The 26,743-nt window shown below is 38.7% G+C and overlaps 1 protein-coding gene across 1 annotated transcript in view; it reads right to left on the bottom strand.

Moving 5' to 3' along the window:
* Positions 1-26,743, bottom strand: part of IQGAP2 (IQ motif containing GTPase activating protein 2) — a 316,353-nt gene that overhangs the window by 108,842 nt on the left and 180,768 nt on the right. Inside the window, exons 6-13 of the mRNA XM_064376064.1 lie at positions 24,433-24,500; positions 23,990-24,103; positions 23,142-23,320; positions 20,798-20,885; positions 16,485-16,648; positions 13,749-13,909; positions 8,903-9,027; positions 904-1,067 (exon numbers count right to left, since the gene is read on the bottom strand). Coding sequence (XP_064232134.1) covers positions 904-1,067; positions 8,903-9,027; positions 13,749-13,909; positions 16,485-16,648; positions 20,798-20,885; positions 23,142-23,320; positions 23,990-24,103; positions 24,433-24,500 — 1,063 coding nt within the window. The remainder of the gene's footprint in view (positions 1-903; positions 1,068-8,902; positions 9,028-13,748; positions 13,910-16,484; positions 16,649-20,797; positions 20,886-23,141; positions 23,321-23,989; positions 24,104-24,432; positions 24,501-26,743) is intronic.

Raw genomic sequence — 26,743 nt, 5'->3', positions numbered from 1 at the left:
ATGATTAAATGAGATGATACACATGAGTATCTAATATCATGCCTGGCAAATAGTAGGTTCTCAATAAATGTTTGCATTAACCAAGGATGTTTTTCTTGTTTGAAATGAGGCAGCTCCTAGGTTCTAAAGACCTAGACAGAGGAGATAACCACCCTTTCAGTTGGGTTTGCACCTGAAGACATGGCAGCTGTAAGTGGCTAGGTCCAAGTGGCATCACTTCCACTCTTAGGTGACAGATCATATCAGCCTCACCACTCAGCCCACTTGCCTTATCACAGAGGCCAGTCTTTGCAGGGCTCCTTATAATAGCGGTATAAGTTCTGTACTCAGAAAAAGCTCTTCAAGAGGATAGCTCCTGCTCTACCTCCACACCTTCTCTTAGGCTTCTAGTCCCCCACAATCTCAAACATCTATGAATCACTCTGAGTATCTCTCATTTGGACACTTTGCACACCCTTATCTTTACTATCACTTAACTGTTCCATGTGACAATGCCCACTACCTCAATCAGTTTCTAAGCATTTTGAAGATAAGGTCAGAGAACATTCAAATGGTATTACGTGTCCCTCTGTATCCCCATCTTCTCTACAAGAAGCTATGGACTGAACCGTGTGCATAGTTCTACTCAGGAAATAGCCAATGAATTGAACTCTGAACAAGAACTCACCTACAACTGAGTTTTTAGTTGAAGAATTGAAGCAATAAATAGCTCCGGAGCTAGTTTCCCCCTAATGTTTGGTTCCAGGAAAATAACAGCTCTATTATTTCCATTCTGATTTATGGGTAATTGTTGGGACAAGAAGCTCATGAAATTTAAGGTAAATGGTCAAATTTTCCCCCCTTCCCCGCCCCTGCCACCCAGCATGCAAAATTTAAAAGAAACAGATATACTCTAAAACTTACCCTGAGTTTCTGTGATTTAGCATGGTATAAAACATCCTGGTAGTGCTGGGCATGGGCTGGGTCCACATCACTAATATTTGCAGTAGGTAACAGCAAAGTTTCTAAAGTCCTTGAAGGATTCCCTTCATCAATAGCTTCATTGATGTACCCTACAGCTACAATTCCTAGAAAATAAAGAACAAGTTTTCCTTTTAAGTCACAGTACATTATAACTTTTCTAGTATCACCTATTGCAAAAGGCTAATAAATCAGTAGAGAAAAGCTGTAGGACGCAAGATCCAGAAACAAAACCAATTATGTTTTTATATACTTATAATAAGCAATCTGAAAATAAAATTAAGAACACATTCAATTCATAATAGCGTGCAACTACAAATACATTATAAGTATAAACAGAATAAATATTTAGATGTAATTTAATGAAAGAAACACAAGACATGTACACTGAAAACTGTAAAACACCATGGGAAAAAAACTTAAAGACAAATAAATGAAAAGATAGCCCATATTCATGAATTGGAATATTTCATATTGTTAAGATGGTAATACTCCTTAAATTGATCTACAGATTCAATGCAACTTCTATCAAGGTCCCAGCTGCTGGCTTTGTTTGTTTGTTTTTGCGAAAGAGTTTTGCTCTGTTCCCCAGGCTGGAGTGCAGTGGCACGAACTCGTCTCACTGCAACCTCCACCTCCCGTGTTCAAGCATTCTCATGCCTTAGCCTCCTGAGTAGTTGGGACTACAGGCAGTGCCACCATGCCCGGCTAGTTTTTTTCTTTTTTGAGACGAAGTTTCACTCTTGTTGCCCATGTTGGAGTGCAATGGTGCAATCTTGGCTCACTTCAATCTCTGCCTCCCAGGTTCAAGTGATTCTCCAGCCTCAGCTTCCTGAGCAGCTGGGATTACGGGTGCCCATCACCATACCTGGCTAATTTTTGTACTTTTAGTAGAGATGGGGTTTTACCATGTTGGCCAGGCTGATCTCAAACTCCTGACCTCAGGTAATCCACCCACTTCAGCCTCCTTAAGTACTGGAATTACAGGTGTGAGCCACTGTGCCAGCTATGGGTAACTGTTATATTTTTAGTAGAGTCAGGCCTTCATCATGTTGGCCAGGCTGGTCTCGAACTCCTGGCCTCAAGTGATCCACCCATCTCAGCCTCCCACAGTGCTGGATTACAGGTGTGAGTCACCATGCCCAGCCCTAGCTGCTGTTTTTTAAAAATAGAAATGGACAAGCTGATTCTAAGTCTCATATGGAAATGCAAGGAACCAAGAATAACCAATTATCTGATCTTGAAGAAATAACAAAGTTAAAAGACTTTTCCCAGTTTCAAAACTTACTAAAAGGCCATGGTGATCAATACTAAGGATAAACATATACATCAATGGAATAGAAATTGAGAATGTGGAGAAAAATCCTTACATTTATGGTCAATTGATTTCTGACAAGAGTGCCAAGACAATTCAATGGGTAAAGTATAACAGTCTCTATAACAAATGGTGCCAGGATGACCAGACATTCACATGAATAAAGTTCAACTCCTACTTCACGCTGCAGCAAAAATTAACCCAAAATGGATAACAGACCTAAATGTAAAAGCTAAAACCATACATCTTTTAGAAGAAAACTTAGGAGTAAATCTTTGTGACCTTGGGTTAGGCAATTATTTTTTAGCTGTGCTGCCAAAAGCATTAAACAACAACAATGAAAATGTAAATGGGACTTTGTCAAAATTAAACTTTTTGTGCTTCAAAGGACACCATAAAAAAAGGGAAAAGACAACATAAGAAATAAAATATTTGCAAATTCTATATCTAATAAAAAGGACGTGTATATGAATATATAAAGAACAGTTACAACTCAACAAGATAAATAACCCAATTTAAAATTGGCAAAAGGCTTGAATAGACATTTCTTTAAAGAAGATGTATGAAGGGAAAATAAACACATGAAAAGATGCTCAAAATCATTAGTCACTAGAAAAATGCAAATCCAAAGCACAATATGATACCACTTCACACCCACTAGGATGGCTGTAATAAAAAAGACAGTAACAGTGTTGGTCAGAATGTAGAGAAAGTGAAACCTCACACACTGCTGGTGGCAATGAAACTGATGTAATCACCTTGGAAAATAGTTTGATAGTACCTTAAAATATTAAGCATAGAATTACGTTTAATAATTCGAATATAAGTTATGTGAATCCAGCAATTCTTCTCATGCTCAACTGATTACTGGATAAATAAAAAGTAAATCCATAGATTGAAATATTCTCTGACTTAGAAAGGAATTCGAAATGTATCAATACGTGACACGTGTGGAAGAACCTTGAAAACATTAAGTAAAAAAAGCCAAACACAGAAGACCACACGTTACAGAATTTCATTTATATGAAATATCTGGAATAGGCAAATCCATTGAAACAAAGTACATTAGTTGTGGCTAGGGCATGGGAGGAGTGGGAGAGGGAGTGACCGCTAATGGAAATGTAATTTCTTTTGGACTAATGAAAATGTGCTGAGTTTAGAACATTTTGGTGATGGTTGTACACCTTTTTGAATAGATAAAAATCACTGAACTGTACAGTTTAAAAGGGTGAATTTTATGTTATATAAATTATATCTCAATAAAGCTATTTTTTTTTTTTTTGAGACAGAGTCTCACTCTGTCACCAGGTGCCAGGCTGGAGCACAAGGGTGCGATCTTGGCTCACTGCAACCTCCGCCTCCCGGATTCAAGCAATTCTCCTGCCTCAGCCTCCCGAGTGCTGGGACTACAGGTGCACACCACCAGGCCCAGCTGATTTTTGTATTTTTTGTAGAGACAGGGTTTCACCATGTTGGCCAGGATGGTCTCAATCTCTTGACCTCGTGATCCGCCCACCTCGGCCTCCCAAAGTGCTGAAATTACAGGCATAAGCCACCATGCCCAACTAATAAAGCTAATTATTAAAAAGGGGTCATAACTTTGTGCAGAGGCAGCAGCAGGGATGCTCATTTCTAGTGTAACCCTCACTTAGATGTTAGATAGTAATGCCAAGATATTTGGTGATGGAATCACAGAATACAGGCGCTCGAAGAATTTAATGCAGAGATATACTGAAAAGAAACCGAAGTAGAGAGGGTTAGATAAACATTTTATTTTTTGGATAACTCTACTTCACCACTTTGTAAAGGATGTCAAAACAGAGATAGTTCAAAAGTAAGCAATTCCCTACAGTGTTAACCACATGTAACTGTTGAGCACTTAAAATGTGGCTAGTATAACTGAAAAACTGATTTTTAAATTTAGTTCTAATTAATTTAAATTTAAATTTAAGTAGCCACATGTGGCTAGGAAATGTAGGTAGGCTCCATGGAAATAAAGTCAGGCGTGTTCTGGGATACTTTTGTGGTTCAAATATGGGTAATTAATTTCATATATTGTTCATATAATACCAGGTGGTAAAACATTCATGGATGTACCAAATAATGAATAAGTGCATCCTCTAATTTAATTTTCTACTATCTCTAATACACCAAAGGATTTTAGAATATAGACTATGGGCCAGCAGGCACAGTGACTCATGCCTATAATCCCAGGACTTTGAAAGGCCAATGTGCCAGGAGTTCGACACCAGACTGGTCAACATGGTGAAGGTCTGTCTTTACTAAAAATACAAAAATTAGGCCAGGCAAAGTGGCTCATGCCTGTAATCCCAGCACTTTGGGAGGCTGATGTGGGTGGATCACTTGAGGTCAGGAGTTCGGGACCAGAGAATTGCTTGAATCTGGGATGTGGAGGTTGCAGTGAGCTGAAACTGCCCCACTGCACTATAGCCTGGGCGACAAGAGCGAAACTCCATCTCAAAAAAGAAAAAAAAAAATAGCCAGGCATGGTGGTGTACACCTGTAATCCCAGCTTCTTGGGAGGCTGAGGCAGAAGAATCGCTTTAATCCAGAAGGTGGAGGTTGCAGTGAGCCAAGATTGCGCCACTGCACTCTAGCCTGGGTGACAGAGTAAGACTCCATTTTCAAAAAAATGTATATATATACATGTATAGACTATAGGATTCACAAATGAAAAGCATGGAAGTCAAATATGAAATCTGAAAAGTTTTTGCAATTCTAACAAAATGGATCTATCTGGAGGTTACTTCTCAATTCCTTATTATTAAAAAATAAACTAACATCCATTAATCAAAAGATACATATGCATTTAGATAGACACATACACACATATATACATAACACATATATACACACACTGCCAAGGGGCTTTTGCTTCCTAGGTTAGTACTGATGGACAAGAACTGTTAAAGAAACTAGGCGTGAATGAGCAATAAGCTTAGAATATAAGCATTTTTAAGGCCAGACTTAATATTTCTTATTTTTTTCATTAGATTTCATCTCAAATGATCACCAGTTACTTCACAAATCTGATATGCCACGAAATAGAATGAGCACCACTCATTTTTTAAAAAAGTATCTCCATCTTGATATTCAAGTAAAGGTAAAATATTTAGGTAAATATTTTCTGAATAGATGAGCCCATAACCACCACCTTGTTAAGAATGAAAAGATTTACCTGTAAGAAGAAAGAAACCATCTAAAACTCCAGTTTAAATGGTTTCAAAATAAGTTTGAAGAAAAAGCAAAACTATTTCTCTAATGAGCAAGTTATATTATCTGTAAACATTGAGAGAACTCTGGAAAGTCTAAGTATTATCTATATACAAGGTACTGTTGTTTAACCCTGTAGGATTTATAAACTGGAGTGCATGGAATATTTAGTGTCATTCTCTAGTCACCCCCTCTTGGGCAAGCTGTTCTAAATACCATTAAAACACCCCATCCAAAAATGGTCTTAACAGAACCAATGGCCGATCACCTGGAAATGAGTGCATTTCAGCTGACTTGATTGAAATCCCCTGGTAAAGTTGTTGTTTGGTGCGTTTCTAAGAACACAAGCTGCTGAGGCCATAGTGAATGACATCATAGGAGCTGAAAGATCTACCCACAAGCCCCCTGGGAACATGTGCATCACTTCCTCTATTTATAAATAAAAGGGAAATCCTGTTCGAACAAAGGCTGCTGAGCTTCACTCAGCCCATGGTCCACTTCCTTATATCAAAATGAGTTATTAAAACATTCTAGTCCATGAGAGAGTGGGTGTTCTCTTAGAGTTCATGTATTTGAGGCAGCAGATGAGATAACATACAAAGAATGGTACCTACCAGATTTAAAGAGCAAAAACTCCAAGGAAGAAAACTTCGTAATCTAGGCTATATGGTTAAAATAATGCTCCTCTATGGCTCTACTGGGAAAAGTAAACTTTTTAGTAAGAAATCAACAGAACCTGAGGAAATGCATTTAGCAGCTAGCTTCTCCATTAAATTCACCTTCTGTATTTCTCATTTTCCATTAGCTGCTTACCTCACCTACATCACAACGCGGACATGGAATCAGACCTCAGAGCATGCAACAAGAGTGAGGTGGGGAGGCAAGAGTAATGCACCTTCAAAACGTCCATGAAAAATTCTCAGCTCCTCAGACGACTTAATTACTATACTAAGCATTCCTGCCTGTTTACAATGATGTATTTTAGAAATTTTAGATTTTTGAGTAATTGCCTAAACATGATATCAAACTCAATACTCATTTTGACAGAAGAAAAAAACAAAACAAAACCACAGATAAATTGCTCTTTATTAAAGTTCCCAAATTCTAGACAGGAAATACTAGTGTCTGAAATACCTTCTCTGGTTATAGCATATGTCCTTTACGACAAGATATTCAAAAGAAGTGTTATAGTGGCCGTGTGAAATGTCCTAGGGTGAATAACTCAGTAGTGCTGTTACCTTGATAGATAAAAGCCACAGCAATCAAATGAGATTTTGGCTTAAAAATAATATCTACTTACAAAAGACTATTCTCTTTCTAAGTTATACAAATATTACTTGGTTTCTTTTCCCCCTAGTAAACAAAAGGCTCTATGTGATAGCCAGGAAGAAAAATGGCATTTTCCCCCTTTTAATCAGCGTCAAGTCTACAATCATTCAGCACTGAGAACTAACATTCATTTGTGCAAGTGGCACATAGAGAAATAACCAAAACAGGACTGAAGCATGGGTATTGTCAAGAATTGGGAAAAAAGTTAGAAAGCAAAGATGGGACCTGAGTCTTTGTTTTGCCTACCAAAAGAAAGGAGTCCTACTTCTTGGGTGGCAGTTGCCATAGCAACCAAACCACTGCTGAAGGAGATTCAGAGCATTAAGGCGGAAGTTGTGGAGAAAGGCAGAAGCCTGGGGGACTGAGCTCTGTAGCAGGACATGGTCCCCCAACCCCCGCCTGATGACATTGAACATCTGTTCAAATTAGTGCTTGCATCTTGACTAATGTCTGCCAAGAACCATAAACTCCCAAGCTAAGTGTCAGAAAAGAGCTAAGTGGGCTGTGAGCAAGCTGTCTGATTGCAGAGATTTTTAAATGCTTCACTGAAAGGAAATGCCGAGGCAACAGGAAGCCGTGCCATCCCAAAGGAGATTTAGACTTGCACACAACTTGGAAAGGACAAAATGAAAGTGTCTAGGCATCAGTGTAACAGTGGGACATCCGTGGTACCTTATATCAGGGTAGCACGCCTGGATCCTGTATTATAGTAGGGGCTTAAAGTGAGAATATGGTTACAAAATGAGAACCAAATCTGGCCTTGATTTTTGGCCAGTGTTCACAGGAAATAGCAAAGAAAAATAAGAAAACTTTGTAAATACAATTAATTAACAAAGTCCTATGTTTTATTTCAAGAATGATCTTAGTATTCCTAAGTTAAATACAGCATTAGAAGACCAGACCTAAGACCTTACCCAAATACACTAGAATAAAACATAATAAACGGTGAGAGAAGTATCTGCCCACTCTATCCGCAAGCTTGGAGCAAATGAGTTAAAAAAGTCAAAGCTGGAGGGTGGAGGAGAGATCAATGATTTTAGCAATGCTCATCCACTCTTGCTGACAAGTCAAAAGCTCATAAGCCGCAGAAGATGGTGTTGGTTTGTTTTCATGATGGAAAACACAGCTTGAAGCTTGAATTTGGTAATGCATACTACAGAAAAGCAGTGAGTGTATATATTGCAGAAGCTACATAGCTCCTCATTCTTCACTCTATTTTTATAAGCAAGAAGCAAATGATGCAGCAAGCTGATATTCAAGAATGCAGGTTTCAGGGTGTATCTTGAGGTTGGTATGCTTTTATGCTGATAGCTCATAATTTCCTCAAAAACAGCAAATCACCATGTTTTGTGATCATTAAGCAACAGCTAGATTGTCTTCCAACGTCTCCATTTGTGGTGCAGAAAATCATGTCATATTTCAGAAAAAAGATGCCCAAATAAAAGGTCAAAATAAAATTGGGTGCTTAAAAAATATGAGTTATTGGCCAGGTGCGGTGACTCATGCCTGTAGTCCCAGCACTTTGGGAGGCCCAGGTGGGCAGATCACAAGGTCAGGAGTTTGAGACCAGCCTGACCAACATGGTGAAACCTCATCTCTACTAAAAATGCAAAAATTAGCCAGGTGTGGTGGTGCATTCCTGTAATCCCAGCTACTCAGGAGGCTGAGGCAGGAGAATTGCTTGAACCCAGGAGGTGGAGGTTGCAGTGAGCTGAGATCGCGCCACTGCACTCCAGCCTGGGTGACAGAGCGAGACTCCATCTCAAAAAAAAAAAAAAGAGTTATTGAGCTGTCTCTGAAGTACAAATAACCATAAAATACCAAGCCTTCTACTTGTGTATTTTTACTCTATTATATATTCTTGTATATGCTTTGTAATGTTTATAACATATTGGTAAAGTGGAATAGGCATAAAATCTATATATAAACAAAGGTATGCATATTAGCGGAGTGTGCTCTCACAGAGTTCCTGAGAAAAAACTTAAAGCTTTAATCTAGAAAACTAAGTTGTCCAGATACCATCTTCTCCCACTATGCTAGAGAAGCAAAGTGTCTTATACTTACGGTCATTTTCTTCTTGAATTTGAGCATTAACCATATCAATACAATTCTGAATTTCATTCCAGCTTAAATTATCTTGCCCTTGGGATAAAACTTCTAGTTTAACAGAGAGTAGTGTGTTTGAATAACTGTGGAAGAGAAAAAGATGTTAATCAGAGACATTCATTCTTTGTTCATGTTATATTTCTCAAATATGACACATGGTCAAATGTAGTTGTTATGCAGTTAGACAAAGAGTAGAAAGGCAAATAAAATTGTCTTGTGTAGTTCTGTCAACATACACCAAGCTTACTTGTACTAATGGTGCTTTCTTAAAGTATTTTTATAAACAAATTCTGTTTAACGAAAGCTCTTCAAAATCTAAACTTGTACCTAACTCAAGCAAAGCTAGAAGCTGTCAAGTCTGTGAAATTACTTTTCCCCAGTTACTAATTTTTCTCCCCTTTGTATGTCTTGGTTCTGCTCAGTCTTCAGATGATTGTTATAGGAAAAAATTCAGTTACCATGGCTCTCAATCTTTCCATCATCAAAAGAAGTCATTATTTCTCATGTTCCTTCAAAAATCTAAGTTTTAAAAGACCTTTTTTACTCTAACCCTCATATAGCTGAGCCACCTTGAGGCCAGATATGCCACTGAGGTATCAGATAACATGCAAATGCAGTTCCAGAAACCTTGCTGAGTAACACAATCTTTACTGTATGTTGTCCTGATGAGGTGGCACATGGGTTAAACCAGGATATACTGAAATTCCTTTTCACCTGCCCATTTCTCCAAAGGCTCCTAGCCAATACTCAAAAATCTCTCTTAGGCCTGGTGTAGTGGCTCACACACCTGTAATCCTAGCAATATGGGAAGCTGAGTGAGAGGATCGCTTGAGCACAGGAGTTTGAGACCAGCTTAGGCAACATAGAGACACCTCGTCTCCATAAAAAAAAATTAAAATTAAAAATGGTCTTCTCACCTGTCATTTATGACCCATGACCGTTCTCACTATGCATAGCCCTCTGGACGATACGGTTTATTCAACCACTCCAATTACTTTTTTATTGTCTGGGGACATTTCAGGGAAAAACTTAGTCGTACTGATACATTAAGAAACTTTCACTACTCAATAATCAATTTTGCCTCTTTCCAATTTCCACAGAAACAATATTACAATCACAGGCTAACATGAACCATTCTAGCCAAAAGTAATGAAACCAGATAGTTTAGTGTGCTTTTATGTCTTTACACCAGGGCAATGAAGAACAATCCTCTGTGTGAAATGAGTCACTCTGCAGTTTGACTTCTGAAATAGTCGCCAGGGGTCTGGTAATGGCAGAGGTTAAAATGAAGTCTAAAACTGCTTTGTTTTGGTTGTGACAAACTTTTTCAAAATTCTGGATGCTTCAAGGTGGCATGCAGTATCTTCCATGGAGTGTAGCTTGAGAGAAAAACATCATTCAAAACAGAAAATGATGGTAACAATTAATTGTCTGTAGCTGAATGAGGCCTCTGCCAAGTGCAGATGTGAAATACACTGGCGACCACAATAACAATATGGATAAGTGGCAACTTGCCCTGGTTAGTGTCCCTCATAAACGGAGACCATTCTAAAAGTGCAAAGTCTTTATGGGCATCCCATATACTTAACATCTAAATGCTGACCCAACAGGAGGGAAATGGGAAAGTTAAAAATAAAACAGAGAGGCTGGGCGGGGTGGCTCACGCCCATAATCCCACCACTTTGGGAGGCTGAGGTGGGTGGATGACGAGGTCAAGAGACAGATCACCCTGGCCAACATGGTGAAACCCTGTCTCTACTAGAAATACAAAAATCAGCCAGATGCAGTGGTGTGTGCCTGTAATCCCAGCTACTTGGGAGGCTGAGGCAGAAGAATTGCTTGAACCCGGGAGGTGGAGATTGCAGTGAGCCGAGATTGTGCCACTGCACTCCAGACTGGCGACAGAGCGAGACTCTGTCTAAAAATAAAATAAAATAAGTAAAAATAAACACAGAAATACAACCACCCATCATCACTTTAGAACTGAACAAAAACAAGCTATAAAGGGAAAATATTTTAGGAGTAACACAAGCCGCTCCACGGGCTTTCCCAATTTGAGTATTTCTCTCCATAACGAAGTTACCAACTTTGGGAAATATTCCATAGTTTACCCAAACAGGTCAATGTCCTCTCCTCTCACTCCTTCTCTCAGCTCTCTTCACCTCATGCTATGGACAGACTAGTAAGGAGTCTACTAATCTAAGAGGCCAGGGAAGGTCTGAGAAGATCAGTAATCCAATTAGTTCATCAGATGTTTCTAAGTACTTACTACATGTAAAACATGGCAGCACTACAGGAATATTTGGAGGAAAAAAAGATGCAGCCTTTGTGCTTAAGACTAGTGTGTAAGATGACAAAAATTCCAAAAGGTATAAAAGCAGAGTACAGGAAGGCCCATTAAAGTAGAGAGTCCCTAAAAGTAGATATAATGGGGTTCAAAGCAAGAAGTGGAAGGAAATCCTTATTGGTGGACAGCCCTCCCTGGGACGGGCACTAAATCAAACACTGAATCCTCAAAACAGAACTGCAAATGCAGAGTGGGGCTTTTGTTTCTTTTGTTTTTGTGCTTTATAGATGAACGAAAAGGGCTCAGTTGGGAGGGCCAAACTCAGACATTTTTGGCTCCAAGACGTATGCTCCTCTAACCACATCATGCTACCTCCCAGGAGAGATAACATCGGATATGGGGATGGGGAGAAGCATGGATATACCTCATGGAACATAATGTATGGTAGGGAGGGCTCAGGAGCTCCAATACTGTGGTTAGCGGAGTTGAGTGAAGATACCAAGTTCCTGATGGTGAGCGACCATGCCTAGGAACACAGAGACCAGAAAGTACACTTCAGCTTGGCTAAAGTGCAAAATACGAGTAGGGATGAAGCTGGAGCTAAGGTCAGAACAACATGCTTACAGTGAGAATTCTGGTCTTAATTCAGATGAGAACAAGGAACAATCAAACAGGAGAATTAGTTACATTTTAGAACAGTTAATCTGGGAACAGTGTATGCCCAAGGCTAATGTTAACCCACATAATACTTTTGTGAGAATTAGACAAAAGAATCTTTCTGGGCAAGTATAGCTCCAAGAGTAGAAGCCATGGTGAACAGGTAGAGACTTTGCATGAATTCATCAAGGTGGCCTTGCACAGCATGCTTGTGCTGTGAAAAACCTACTCCATGTGGCAAGGCCCTAGACAGAGCACTGTTTCTCAAACTTCATTAATCTGCAAAACTGGGCTTCCAAGATCCCAAGTCAAGATGCTGACTTTGGAAGTAAAATGCCAGGGCTGTATAAAATCATTTGGGGCCAATTCAGGTGTCAATACAAGAACCCAAGTGGGCCCTGAAATCCCACGTCAGTACTGGGTCATCCAGATCCAGAATGTACTTAAATTAAAAAAAAAAAAAAAATCAAAACCATTTAAAAAGTTTTCCACACAAATAGAACAGGACTACTTCTCTAAGGGTATTTGTAAATGAGGAAGTGGGCACTTTTGATAATCAGAATGGGTGAGTCGGAGGCTATTGTCATGTAGAGGGCAGTTGCCAGGTATGCTAAATATGTGGGACAGTCTTGACAGTTATCTCACCAAGATGCCCCATTAGCCTGTAGGTTTCAGAAGGGATTGACCAGCTCTTCTACTCTAGCACTAAGAAAGTATGGCAAAGCCTGGTTAGGTAGGAATGATGAATGAATGGGGAGAGAAAAGAAGTAGGATGACCAGTTTAGGGGTTACTACAGAAGCCAAGGTGAGAAGTAAAGAGGGTGGCTGCAGGGAAACAGAAACATCTTGCAGAGGTATAAGACACACAGATTGGCCACTGACAGCCAGCTCTTCAGTGCACAGGGGTGCCCAGCTGAGGGCAGAGGGAAACTCAGATTGAGCTTGTGGTTTCTCAGCTTGCAGGAGAGGATGGTGCCATTAACAGAAACAGTGGAGGTAGATATAAATTACCTTGGAAACAGACTCTAAGGAATCATATGAACCACATGCCCAAATTTAAGTAGAACAAGAGAATTAAGTTTCTCCAAAAAGACTGAAAACAAGGAAAACCCACCATCCTTCCATTACTTCTTGGCCATTCTCTATGTAGGCAAGTGGTCAAATGCCATTTGTTTAACCTAAGAAATCACTGGTTTTTCTTGTGCGACTGTACATGACCCAAGAGAATTAGCCAACCTGCCTAATAGAGCAGTTCCAAAATCAGTAGCTGAAAAGAGCTTTTGTCAAGATCTGTGCAGACATCTCCCCCTGGTGGTTACAAGAATCCAAGATTCACTCATTTTAACTGGGGCTTTTGTCTCAGTGACTCTCATCTGGTTCCCAAGACCCACTGTGGCCTCAGGATTTCTTTGGCTTAATAATCAGAAGAGTGTAGTTTGGGGCCCAACTGCCCAACTTTAGTTCCATAACTCTGGATTCTGTTTCTGCATCAGTGAAATAAAAGAATTGAACTGGATGATTATTAAAGTTTTCTTCTACATCCTGCTGCTGTTTCCAAAAGACACACAAGGAAAGGTATATTTCCAATAGTTCCTTTATTTTCAGCCTATCAAATAATCTCTGCCAATGACAAAGTCATTCATTAATTGCCACAGGATGATCACTTTCTGATTCTTTTTGTTTCTCCAGAAGGAATACTGTAAACAAGGATACTAATTAGAAGGACTCTTAAAACAGACTGGTTTTCAAGAAATATGAGCATGGTATACAGATTTCTCCACCAACAGACAAATTCCTCACTTGTAAGATCTGCCAACCATCATTTCTGCATTGAAAGCAGGTTTGGAAAATGTTCCTTACCGTTCCACATATGCCTTGTCCAGATTGTTTAAGCCTATTGTGGGGCTTCTGAGTTGATTCTGCACAGACACAAGATCGTTGCTTTCCAAGGCCTGGTTTAGTAAAGCAACAGCAGACAACATTTCCACAGCAATCAAAAGCTCCTCGTGGGCCAAGTAGTTCTGTTGGAAAACATATGGCAACATAAGCTCTCCACACAACACACCTCATGTGCATGATGGAGGTTTACAATGCACATTTCACCAAACAATGAAAAGTCAAGAACTTGATAGCTCAGCAGAAAGAGGAGTCGCTGGCCACTTGCTTTCCACTGGCTTTAAGAACAGGTATATGGTTCCTGGGTTTTCCTTGGATGATCATTTTTGAGACTTAGTTGATCACAACGGAAAGTTATGATTCCACAAATATCTGCATTCCCATTACTGATCCCTAATCCCAGCTATATTGGCTGCTTAAAGGCTCAGTTCGGCCATATAATTAAGCCAAGGACTAGATAACATTGTCACTGACTGAGAGTGCCAGATAAGATTTTAGCACACTAATGATTTCCAGTTTGAAATAATGGTTAAGGGAAGGTTGGGAGAATTTCACCGAAAAGTTATAATCTGAAACACAAAGCAAGGTCTTCAAACCAAGACTATTGATTCTAATTCCAAAATTCTGATTTCAGAATAAGAAAGGATAGTTTAATCTTCCAAAGCAAATGTGAAGAAGGAGTTACCATAGAGAGCATGTAAGTAAATTTTACTCAAATATCTTACATGAAATACACATTTAACATATAAGGTATCAAATTATAAGAGCTGAATGCAATCGTTTATAATTCACCTCCTCTACCTCTTTCAGTGACTTGTCCGTGGATACCTAAATTGGTGTATGGCAAAAAGGAAAAGGAGAAAGGAAGAAGAAATGGAGCTGGGCAGCCACAGGTTAACTGTGGCCATTTGAGGATGAATGAGTGTCCTCAAGCATAAGTAAGCCTTGAGTTTCAGAGCCAGAGAAGTGGAAGAAAATATTGATGAGAGAACCTAAGTGAAATTAAGAAAATAAGCTATTTTTCTTTTATTACAAATACTATATTTCTATTTAGAAAACATAGAAAGTCTTAATTTTTTTTTTTTTTTGTAAAGATGGGGCTTCACTATGTTGCCCAGGTTGGTCTTGAACTCCTGGCCTCAAGTGATCCTCCTGCCTCAGCCTCCCAAAGTGCTGAGATTACAGGTAGGTGCTACCACAGTCAGCCAATACAGAAGTCTTAATAAGCAAGAATAAGAAAACAAGTGCTATCACCTAAGCTCTTTTGTGTAAATCCTTTTATGTATTTTAAATTTATACATACATTTGCAGAGGTTTTGTCTTTATAACTGACTTTATTTTCTTATTGCAAAAAACAAGGTAATGCTATATATCTCAATCTCATTTTTTTCTACTTAATATTCGTATGGATATCTTTTCCAGTCATTATTCTTCACATTGTCATTTTTACTAGTTGCACATATTTCTAGCATATATAAGCACCATAAATTAGGCAATCTGTTATTAATTAAGTAGTCATTTGTTTCCAGGTTTTCAATATTATAAACAATGCTGTGAAACATCTCTGTGGCTAAAGCTCTTTGGTTCATATCCTTCAGACTCATTTTCTAGAATGTAACTGTCTGCGTCATGGGCTTTTGATCTATATTACTAAGACCACCCTGCAGAAAGGCTGTATAGTTCACACTCTCAGCGGCTGTGTAGAAGATGTTTGTGCCCCGTATTTATACCTACACTGGGTTAAATCTTTCTAATCTCTACCAATCTAATTTTAAATAATAAGTGTACTGTGTTTTAATTTATATTTATTTACTTCTAATTGAGTTCGAACTTTTTTTTTTGTTTGTAATTTGTATATTTCTTGTTTTATGAATTGCCCGCTCATGTTCTTGGCCTCTTTATTGTATGTGAACAAGTGCTGATTGTGATTTTAAAGATCCAATGACTGTCCTATGTTTTTCCTCAGAACTTTAATTTTTAAATTATTTTTTACATTTAACATTTTATGTTGAAAATTTATTCTGATATATGTGTAGTGAGTTAATGTTTTCTTAACAAAGCTTAAACACTCGCAAGGACATCATTTATTAAATAATCCTTTCCTCACCTTCTTGAAGTATGAGCTTTGTCATATACTGAATTCTTGGCTCTGCTTTCAGTAGTTTTCATTTTGTTTCATTGTTTGGCTTACAGGAGTGTTAGTAAACATGTTCTTAATTACTGTAACCTTGTATGAAATTATTGTTGAATGTTGTTGTCATATTAAGGAGTACAAATTTACAAAACTCAAAGTCATTGTGCTAATGCTCTCATCTGCAGTTTCTAAAATTGCAGATTGAGCTTATTTTCTATGTAAAAAACATTACATATTGTAAAAAAAAACACACATCGATACAGCTAAAAAATTATCCAAGGTTTTTCAAATATCACACAGGGAATAAGAACAACCTATTTTCACATGTATATGTGCAGACCACTGCTGGAATCTCCTAACTATGCTCTTAGATTCTTTATGTAGACTAAAAGCAAGAGTTAACCAGGAAGGAGGCCATGGAACTGGTATGGATGGGCCAGTGAGACCAGGATTGGTACAAATTAGAGATCCCCAGACCCCTAATCCCCTTTTTCTAACTAGGCTTCCCTAGTGCGCCATGGCACTCAGCGTTACTATCCCCGTAGCTGGAGTCTTCTCTGACTTACCATGGCATTCTGTTTCTGGAGGTTGAAAAGTTCGTTCTGATACATGGCAGCAGCAAAGGGATAAACAGCAGGCAGCTGGGCCTCTGGTTTCTTCAGGGCAAGCAGCGTATTCTCGGGGTCACCTTCCGGAATGACAGCATTGATATGCTCCACTGCAGCCTGCCCTGAGGGTGGGGGTTCACATTCTGTCAGAATGGCTGCTCTTTCCACCGCTGCCTCACCCAACCTGCCCTTCTTCCCAAGAATTTGAACCTAAGCAGTTACTTTTCATGAACTCTGAAAAGCTGCAGGTAGAGGGTAGGTAAAACCTTGAAAATGTTATCTCAGTAATTCAAACCAATCAAATCCTTGGAGGCCTAGAAGAACCTCAGCATTGACGGAGCTTAGGTTATGAGATCATTCCTGAGTAGCATGACTTCCTTCCAAAATCTTTCATTTTAGGGCTGGCTCTGGTTTCAATCTTCCATGAAGCCTTCAGATTGCTCAGATCCTTAAGGATTTCTCATCTTGTGAACACCATAGTTATTTCAAGCTGGGCCATGTAGTTCCAGCAGGCATGTTCCCCAATGCTCCTTGTGCATTAGTACTGCCTCCCCAAGCAGACTTCAAGCTATATGAAGAGCAGAAGCAAGCCTTGCCCTACTGCTGTGTCTTCCTAATGCATAAGCACTGTGGTAAGCCCACAGCAAGCACTCTGACACATTGCTGCAACATCTGATACAACCACAAACTCTGTGATATGGTTTGGCTCTGTGTCCCCACCCAAATTTCACGGTGAATTGCAATCCTCAATGTTGGAGGAGGGATTTGCTGGAAGGTGATTATAACATGAGGATGGATTTTCCCCTTGCTAATAGTGAGTTCTCATGAGATATGGTTGTTTAAGTGTGTAGCACTTCCCCCTTCTCTCTCTCTTCCTCCTGCTTTGGCCATGTGAAGATGTGACTGGCTTCACCATTACCTTCTGCCATGATTCTAAGTTTCCTGAGGCCTCCCCAGACATGCAGAACTGTGAGTCAATTAAACCTCTTTTCTTCATAAATTACCCAGGTAGTTCTTTATAGCAGTGTGAGAACGGACTAATACACTCCATGATCTCTTGACCAGTTGTAAGGTGCAGATTATAAAGACCTGAATTTTGGTAACCAAACTGACATGCTTGGAACAGTAGATTCAGCATAGTTTTCAGAGAACAAAAATGAAACTGCTGACTAAATGGGAGAATGAATGATGAACTCTGCCACCAGGAAAGAGCAAACCAGACAGAGACTGCAGAGTTTTGCCTTATAGGGAAGGCATCTGGGTAGCAGAAATAACACACACCCATAAATTTCTAGAGCATTTCAAGGGTTAGCCTGTCTGCCTAATTCATGACTAACTGCAGCTAAGATCATTCTAACCCTTTTTGACAAGATGACAACTTATCTTCTTTAAATACATTCACAAGGATCTTCCCTCAATCTTTTACTAAGATATGTAACTCAAGAGCAGGAAATACTTAGGATAAATGGAATCCTTCAAGTCATCCTCTAGAAAACTCACACTTAACCTAAAGGACCCTGAGAACTTTACAACTTCTTTTCTATTTTTAAATTTAATGTGACAAATGAAAAAATTTCAGAAAGGAAGGCTAGTGGTTGTTTGTGGTATTTGCTGTTCTGCTAAAGGTAGGCCTTTCAGCTGCATCTTGGATTACTCTAGGTAGGATTTTGTTTCACCTTTGATAAATTTATTATATGGGTTTGTACAGCTGGATGTCACACATCAGAAAATGATATCCTTAAAACACTGTTGTTTCTTTTCCTTTCTTTTCTTTTTTTTTTTTTTTGAGATAGTCATGCTCTGTTGCTGAGGTTGGAGTACAGTGGTGCAATCTTGGCTTACTGCAGCCTCCACCTCCTGGGCTTAGGAGATCCCTCCACCTCAGCCTCTAGAGTAGCTGGGGCTACAGTTGTGTGCCATCAAGCCCAGATAATTAAAAAAATTTTTTTTGTAAAGACTCAGTCTCTCTTTGTTGCTCAGGCTGGTCTTGAACTCCTGGCCTCAAGTCATCCTCCCACCTCAGCCTCCAAAAGTGGTGGATTACAGGCATGAGCCACTACACCTAGCCTGAAAAACACTACTAAATAAACCATCTCTTCTAAAAAATAAGGTGAGATAAACCACTCTTTTACACTCTGCATTTAACAAAATGTCCAGGCAGGGCTCAGTAGCTCTTGTCTATAATCCTAGCATTTTGGGAGGCTGAGGTGGCGAGGATCACTTGAGCCCAAGACTTCAACACCAGACAGGGCAATAGAGTGAGACCCTGTCAAAAACAACAACAACAGCAACAACAACAACCACCAAAGAAATGCAAAGTGTCCAGCTCTGATCTTAACAGAATATATCACACAGTGAATGGAATGGAATGCAAGTGCAGATCCTGAAAGCTAAATGGTTGTAATGTGAACAAAGCTGAGGCCTCTGACAACAGATCTGTCAACAACCAATGTTGTCACTGATGCTATTACTATGGTTGCTATGAATGTAGATGCCTTAACATTTTAATATAATAACCTACATGGTTGGGAAAAAGCTTGTCAAAGTTACAATTCTTACATATCTTAAAGTGTACAATTGTCTCATTGTCATGTCACCAAAATGAGGCTTCTCTTCCTAAGGTTATTTTCAGTTCTACTGAACTATAAATTTTAAGATGGGGAGAGATAAAAAGATTTCAGAATAATCATATTCTATACATTTAAAGCCATCAAACCTTGCAATGTCCTTCATATTTTCAGCTGGTTATGCCATTAGTACAAATCATCCAATGCCGTTTACTTATAAATGGAAAAAAAGAGTATAGCCAATTTGGCATTACATTTGTGGTCAGGAAGTTATGGCACTGAGTGAAGAACTAAAACGTTTTTATAAAGCATTTTATTTAACATGAAAAAGAAAACTGTTTTCACAGTTATAAATATCTCAAAAATAAAGGATGGTTAAAGACTATGGAGCCATTTCCTCTCTAAGCTTATGGACCTCAGATGTCTCACCGGCAACATTAATTTCCCTCCTGTAATTCATTTCTGTCAAGCATAATGCAATTCTCAGCTTTCACACAGAACAAAAAGACAAACTTCAAATTGTACTTCATGTATCATCAGCCACATGTTTAAGATTTCACAAGAATAAAAGAACAGGCACGTGCATCCTAAAATGTGAAGGTGTTACATTAAAAAAAAAAAAAGCAATTGAGAGTTTTCAGCCCAGTTGTGTGTATGTGAGCCAAATTCTCAAACACATTCAGTTGTTAACTCCTAGATGTTTACATTAACCCTCTGAGGCTTTCCTTAATTATTGTTTGAGCCCCTTAGGATATTTCTCTCCAGTAACTTAGGAGCAAACTTCTGAGTAACACCTGTGGCTGTACCCGTCTTTGCACTCAACTAGGATGTTAAAAGGAAGGCTCGTGGACACTCCCAAGTTTTAATTTGGCAGGGGGTTCACACGCTTTATTAAGTGTGTTAAATGGTCTTTCATGTATTAGTTTTTTGGGTATATATGGATTATTTAGATTGACCAAGGCAAAATAAACATCAAATGAAATTCCTTATTGACTCTTCTGATGCTTAGCTAAAAATACTCTTAGCCAGAGGGGAGAAAAGGCTAATAAAAAAATTGATGTATCTAAAGTATATATGCTTATTTTAATTACCTAAGTCTGCTGCTCTTTATAGTCACACACCTGAACCAGGTACTAAGAGGAACTGATCTGCTTGAGTCTACAGAGGCTCAGGGGTGTGGGATTCAAAGCTGCCATCATGAAATTTCATCTGGCCTGGCCATAGTCCCATTTGCTGGCACCAAAATTACACAAGTGTAAGAAAAATCTTTCAAACTACAGACTATGGGAATGGCTGGGAAGTCACAGAGATCAGTGGTGTCAATAGTACCTTTTACAATTCCAACAGAATACCATCACAGAATCATGGGCAAGCAACTACTATTTGTAAGTTACAATCTTTTACTAAATTACCTTCAGTATTAGCCCCAAAAGTGACAGATTCAAAATGCAGAACGTAATCAAACAGGGAGGTAGAATCAAACTAGCTTCAGGATACTTTGTGTGGACTGACATCACCAGAAAAGTACAATGAGAAACTGCCAAATATTGCTCCATAATTAAGAGCAACATTGACACTGAGTAGATTTTTCATTGTATGAGGCAGTTTTCCAAGTACACAAATTGAGAGTTATGCTGGGATTCTGGCAAGGAAGGTCTGTGTCTTATGGAAATATCAATTTCCTTCATACAATCCATTACTTACTGTTGACTTTATTAATATTGCCTTGGATTTCTGCTTGTGTCAGCAGTTCTTCATAAGCATCTCTTTCTTCTTCTGAAATACAGCTATTCTGCAAAACAAAGTCTTCACTGATTCCTGAGGTTAAATAAAATATTTCCAAAACTCGAAACTCAAATGGAAAAACATGAAGAGTGATAAAAACCATTCTCTAATTATTTAAATTCATTGGAAGCATTTGTGGAGTGCCTGCTCTGTGCAGGGCACTGGAGGAGAATGCCTGGCAAAGATTACAAAGATGAATGACAGACCCAGTGACTCTTTGAAAACGGCTAATTTTCAAATGTGGAAAACATCAGTTTGGACCACTTTGTTTTGCCATTTTTGTAGATCAAAAACAGTTGAATAGCACCGATTTCACTTGATTTGATCTAATAAAATCAAGAACACAAATAACGAATATGCCTAGAAGAACAGAATAGATTCTATAAGAGAAGTACTATAAGCATTTTTTTTGAAAGTATTCATAGTTGGGAAGAAAAGTTTTCAAAAAGATTACAATCAATGAGGGCTTTGAACAACAGAATAATGTCAAGAATAGGACGCAGATAGCAGAATTTGGTTACACAGATGGAAAGCTTAGCATGCTGGGCTACAACTTGGAGTGTGTGTCCAGGGTTAGCCAAAAAGATGAGGGGGTCAACTGAAGGCTAAGATTTGGTGTTGAATATTCAGTAGGCAACAGAGAATCAGGGGATGTTTCTGGTGGGTTGACATCAGATTTGTAGTTAAAGATCAATTTTGTAACCTCTAGCTCTAAGGGGGATTGGCTTGGAGAATAGCAGCCAATCTTGTAGGCAGAGAGACCCACGAAGAAGGTGCTTGATACAAGAGTCAAGCAAAGAGGACAGCAAAGGCAGGACAGAGGCAAGACTGGTGACACTAAAAGGTTGGTGACAGATTCAAGTCTAACAAGAGTAGGCAGCAGAATTTAGCAATGGATGGGACACAGGGGGCATGAGTTCTGAGACAAAGGTAGCAATCATTCTGAACCAGGGAAGTCAGGGAAGTCAACAAGGGGAGCTCTTCTAATATAATGGGGTACAAAGCTCCAGGGTCAGAGATGAAGATATCTGGAGGAGAGGAGAGAGGCGAATTTGGGAAGGGCTGGCATAAAGCTGACAGTTGATTTCTTCAACAAGTGGATGAGCTCTATGGAGGAAGAACAGAGAAGGGATTGTGTTGGACCTTGAAGAATCCCCATACTGAGAGGGAGGAGGAAGAGGAGAAAGAGGCACAGAGAAGAACCATGGCAGCAAGGACGCACATAAGCTGGTGGAGCAGAGAATCTGAAGGCAGAGGGCCAACCCTACCAGATGCTGGTGGAAGCCACCAGTTGAGAAAAATGCCAAAACCTAAAGTGGTTACTTTTACTCATGGAGCTGAAACTGACATGGCAAGAGCTTAATGAGAAACAAGCTGGTGAGGAAGTAGAAGCTCTCAGTGTAGACAAAGTTTTCAACAATGGACTAGACAGAAAGGTGGTTACAAATGGAGTTAGGATTAGGAGCAGGCTGTCTTGCACAGGAAGGACATCCTCAAATCTAAAGGATTGACTACTGGGAAAATATGAAGATCGTAGATTGAAAAACATACTCTCTGAACTTCACCACACTGAATTATTAACCTCTAATACCAAATGTAAAAGTATCTTTTCTAATGTAAGATCTGCTGATGATGTCTAACAAGGGATGATTATGAATTGCTACTTGTACACTTTCTGGGGACAGTAGCAAGTTTGCCACATGACTTTTAATTCTTTCAATCTATAACATTCACACAAAATTCTCTTTTTAAAAATTGAGGGTCTGTCTGTTGCGTAGGCTGGAGTGCAGTGGCATGGTCACAGTTCACTGCAGCCTCAACCTCCCAGACTCAAGTGATTCTCTCACACCTTAGCCTCCTGAGTAATTGGGACTGCAGGCTTGAACCACCATGCCCGGTTAATTTTTTATTTTTCCTTTTGTTTTCATAGAGACAGGGTCTCACTATGGTGTTCAGGCTCATCTTGAACTCTTAGACTCAAGGGATCCTCCCGCTGTGGCCTCCCAAAGTGCTGGGATTACAGGCATGAGCCATCATGCCTGGCCTATAAAATTCCTTTTTATGCCTTATACAGGCATATAATCTAATTGCTTTACATAGTGTATCATCCTCTTTTATGCTACATTTCATTCAAATAAATTGTCTATGGCTATGGCGAACATAGCCAATTGATTTAAAAGTATTGCTTTTAACATTAAGGCTTTTCAAACCAGTAACTCATATGCACATTCATTACTGTTTTTATTACTCAGAATCGAAGTACCTTCAGTCTTGCATTTTCCTCTTTTTTCTTTTTGGCATCCCAGAGTTCTTTCTGATATTCAGGTGCAAGGTTGTCATCCACTAAAGTTAAAACTGCATTTGGGTTTCTTAGTGTTACAATGGTCTGCTCTGCTATTCCTTTTTCAATAGCTTCATTAATGGCTATAACTGCAGCATGTACTAAAGAGTAAAGAGACAGAGAAAAAGGTTTTATCAGCAAAAGACAACATGGAAAGTTGCATCGACCCTGCATAAACCCAAGCAGTTTTACTTTCTTTCGTGGTTTCCAGTAAATAGGTCAAAAAGAGAACTCAGACATATTATGGAGCACTTGATAACCTCTCCACATGGCTGTCTTTGGTCCTGATCTCAGCATCTGTTAAGTAATTCTGACTCATTTATAAGTCATTGAATGGCTAAAATGAACTGAGGCCTACGTCAACCTCAGGGGTTAGAAGGTAAGTCAATCCTTACCCTCTGGTCTGGGCGACATGGATAATTTTAAAGTAACATGTTCCAAGAGATACTTGCAATTTAGCTTACAATACTAAAAGACCTGTAACAATGTACTCTACCACTAAAATCTACAGACACAGAAAATAGAGAATGATGGACAATGAAGATATTTCTGGAACCTGAATTCATGTTGCATAAGTAGAAGTCTAAAAACCAAAACCAAATCAATTATTGGTTATATTCTGACATCCTTAATTTAATCATCTAGAAAACAAAAACTTTTAGGCTGCTTAAAGTATCTTCTAAATATTCTATTTCGAGTAATCAAAATCAATAAGTAAAGTACAGGTAAGTCTCACGTCAATGGCAAGTTTGGATTTTAAACGGACTTACATGCAGCTTCATCCACGGAAAGTTCATTGGCCAGAATACCACCTATTTTGCTGAAAGATGGCATCTGTATTCCATATTTTTCAAGTTCTTTTCTCATATTACTGATTTCCTCCTCTAAAAAAGAACCAGATAATAATCATCATTACCAGAGAAAGCTACAGAGATGGATGTAGGAATGAATACAATCATATCAAGAAATGTCTCCATCAGGAAGGGGGGTTGTTTCTAACAAGAGCCTTAGGAAGAACCCCGCCCAAAGTTTCTCATTTCACAAACGTGGGGAAGGAGAACTCAGTCAAGAACGAGCAAGATAGGTCAGTTTTCTCTTCTCATCAATATACAGGAATAAGGGAAATCAGTAATATCAAAATGGGGGAATAAAAAGGTATTGGGACTCTTTTTGTAACTAGATTGTAAAAAATTACAAAGATAAAGAGTAATACCTGTGAAGTCTACTTTGCCCAATAAATCCTGGATCTGGGGTGCTATTCCCAGTTTGAACAGATATAAACTGGAAGAAAAAACATAAAATTATCAGAAATTTCATTATCATAAATCTTAATGTGATAAATTACATAAATCTTAATAGTTTTTTCAGTTGAAAAAGACCTAAGAGATATCTAGTCTATTCATTTTATATATGAGAAAACTGAGTCCCTAGGTAACAGAGTCCTTGGTGAGGCCAGGATCAGAATTCTAATCTGTGTCCCGAAGACTGGTCTTCTGTAATCCACAGCACTTCTACAGGGCCAGCTAACTCTGCATCAATCATTTGTATGGAGAACAAGAAACAGAGCTAATACAAAACAGCAGGAAACAAATGCAATAAACATTTCTTTGAATATTCCTCACATAATTCTTATGTTATTGAAGATACAGCATGAATTACATTTTGCTTTTTAATATTTCTCCAAGTACCACATACCCTTGAGGAAATATTTGTTTTATATTTTATAAACCAATAAATAGAGTGACAAGACTATCAGTCGATGAGGTGATGTTAAACTATGATGTGTGTATATTACCCAAGGGGAAGATGAAGAATAAATTGAATGTATTTAAAAACAAATCCATAAGGTATTAATGATGGCATTCATTAGCCCACCCATAACCTGAGAAAAGAACTTGAGAGCTGGCATCTAAATTCTATCAAAAATGTATGTAATAGTATATATGAGAAAGTAAATGGAATGATTTTTATGGCTTGAGATATTTCAAAATTATCACTAAAGATGTTGATGTGAGATGGAGCTCCACAGTTTATAGAACATAGAATTTCATTAGATGCATTAAGGAGGTTCAAGATCAAGCCTTTTTTAATAGCATTAAAACAAACTCTTGAAATGTATTATCAGTCATTTAACGTAAGTAGCTTGCATTAAGACTGACAATAATTTTCTGATAATTTTCTTTCTTTTCTTTTCATTTTTTTTTTTTTTTGAGATGAAGTCTCGCTCTGTCACCCGGGCTGGAGTACAATGGCATGATCTCAGCTCACTGCAACCTCTGCCTTCCGGGTTCAAGCAATTCTCCTGCCTCAGCCTCCCAAGTATCTGGGGTTACAGGCGTATGCCACCATGCCTGGCTAATTTTTGTATTAGTTTAGTAGAGACAGTTTCATCATGTTGGCCAGGCTGATCTCGAACTCCTGACCTCAGGTGATCCACCCGCCTTGGCCTCCCAAAGAGATGGGATTACAGGTGTGAGACACTGTGCCTGGCTAATTTTCTGGTAATTTTTATGAAAAGTAATTCTTTAGAAAAGTAATACATAATCAAAGTTAAAAATTTGTGACTTATGGTTTAAAAAATTACATAGAAAATCACCACTCAGTTACACACTAAATATTTTGATATATATACTTTTAAAGTTGTTTCTGGACATATCTATTTTATAAACATATATATTATTCTAGAATATGAATGTACTATAATTTTCTTAAGCAATTACTGAGCATTTAGATTGTTACTAATTAATAACTATGGCAAATAATGCTTTAGTAAACCTACTTACATATACACACACATACATCTCTGTGCATATTTCTTATTACAATAAAGCCATGAAAACAAAATTGTCAACTTGAAAGGGTACACCCACAATAAAAGTTTTCAATGTATATTGTACAAATCTGATCTCTTTTTTTTTTTTTGAGACAGAGTCTTGCTCTGTCACTAGGCTGGAGTGCAGTGGCACAATCTCAGCTCACTGCAACCTCTGCCTAATGGGTTCAAACGATTCCCCTGTCTCAGCCTCCCAAGTAGCTGAGACTACATGGGTGCGCCACCACGCCCGGCTAATTTTTTGTCTTTTAGTAGAGACGAGGTTTCACCATGTTCGCCAGGATGGTCTCGATCTCCTGACCTTATGATCCTCCTGCCTCAGCCTCCCAGAGTGCTGGGATTACAATCATGAGCTACCCTGCCCGGCCCAAATGTGATCCTAAAAAGAGATTATATTCATTTATTCTTGTGAGTAAAGTGTTTAAAAAAATCCTTTTTCCTTTCACATGAGAATTTGACCTTTGGTTAACTTTCTAGCTCTGTTATCCTAGGAACCTGTACTGTTAACTGTGTTATAAAAGCATTATTGCTTAGGAATAAATAACCCAACTGATAAATTGTATCTCAACAAGAAGGAACCAGAAATACCTAATAGGCACCATATCTGCGGGCCTTCCTGGGTTCAATGACTCTTATAACTGGTATGGTCTTTGCAGAGAACTGGGAAGCTATGCAGTAGAGCTGTTACTAT

This window comes from Aotus nancymaae, unplaced genomic scaffold (assembly GCF_030222135.1).
Source record: "Aotus nancymaae isolate 86718 unplaced genomic scaffold, 86718_ANA_hifiasm-v0.15.2.pri h1tg000014l, whole genome shotgun sequence".
Taxonomy (NCBI): domain Eukaryota; kingdom Metazoa; phylum Chordata; class Mammalia; order Primates; family Aotidae; genus Aotus; species Aotus nancymaae.
Note: the sequence above shows the minus strand (reverse complement) of the source record. Positions and strands in the feature narration are given on the sequence as shown.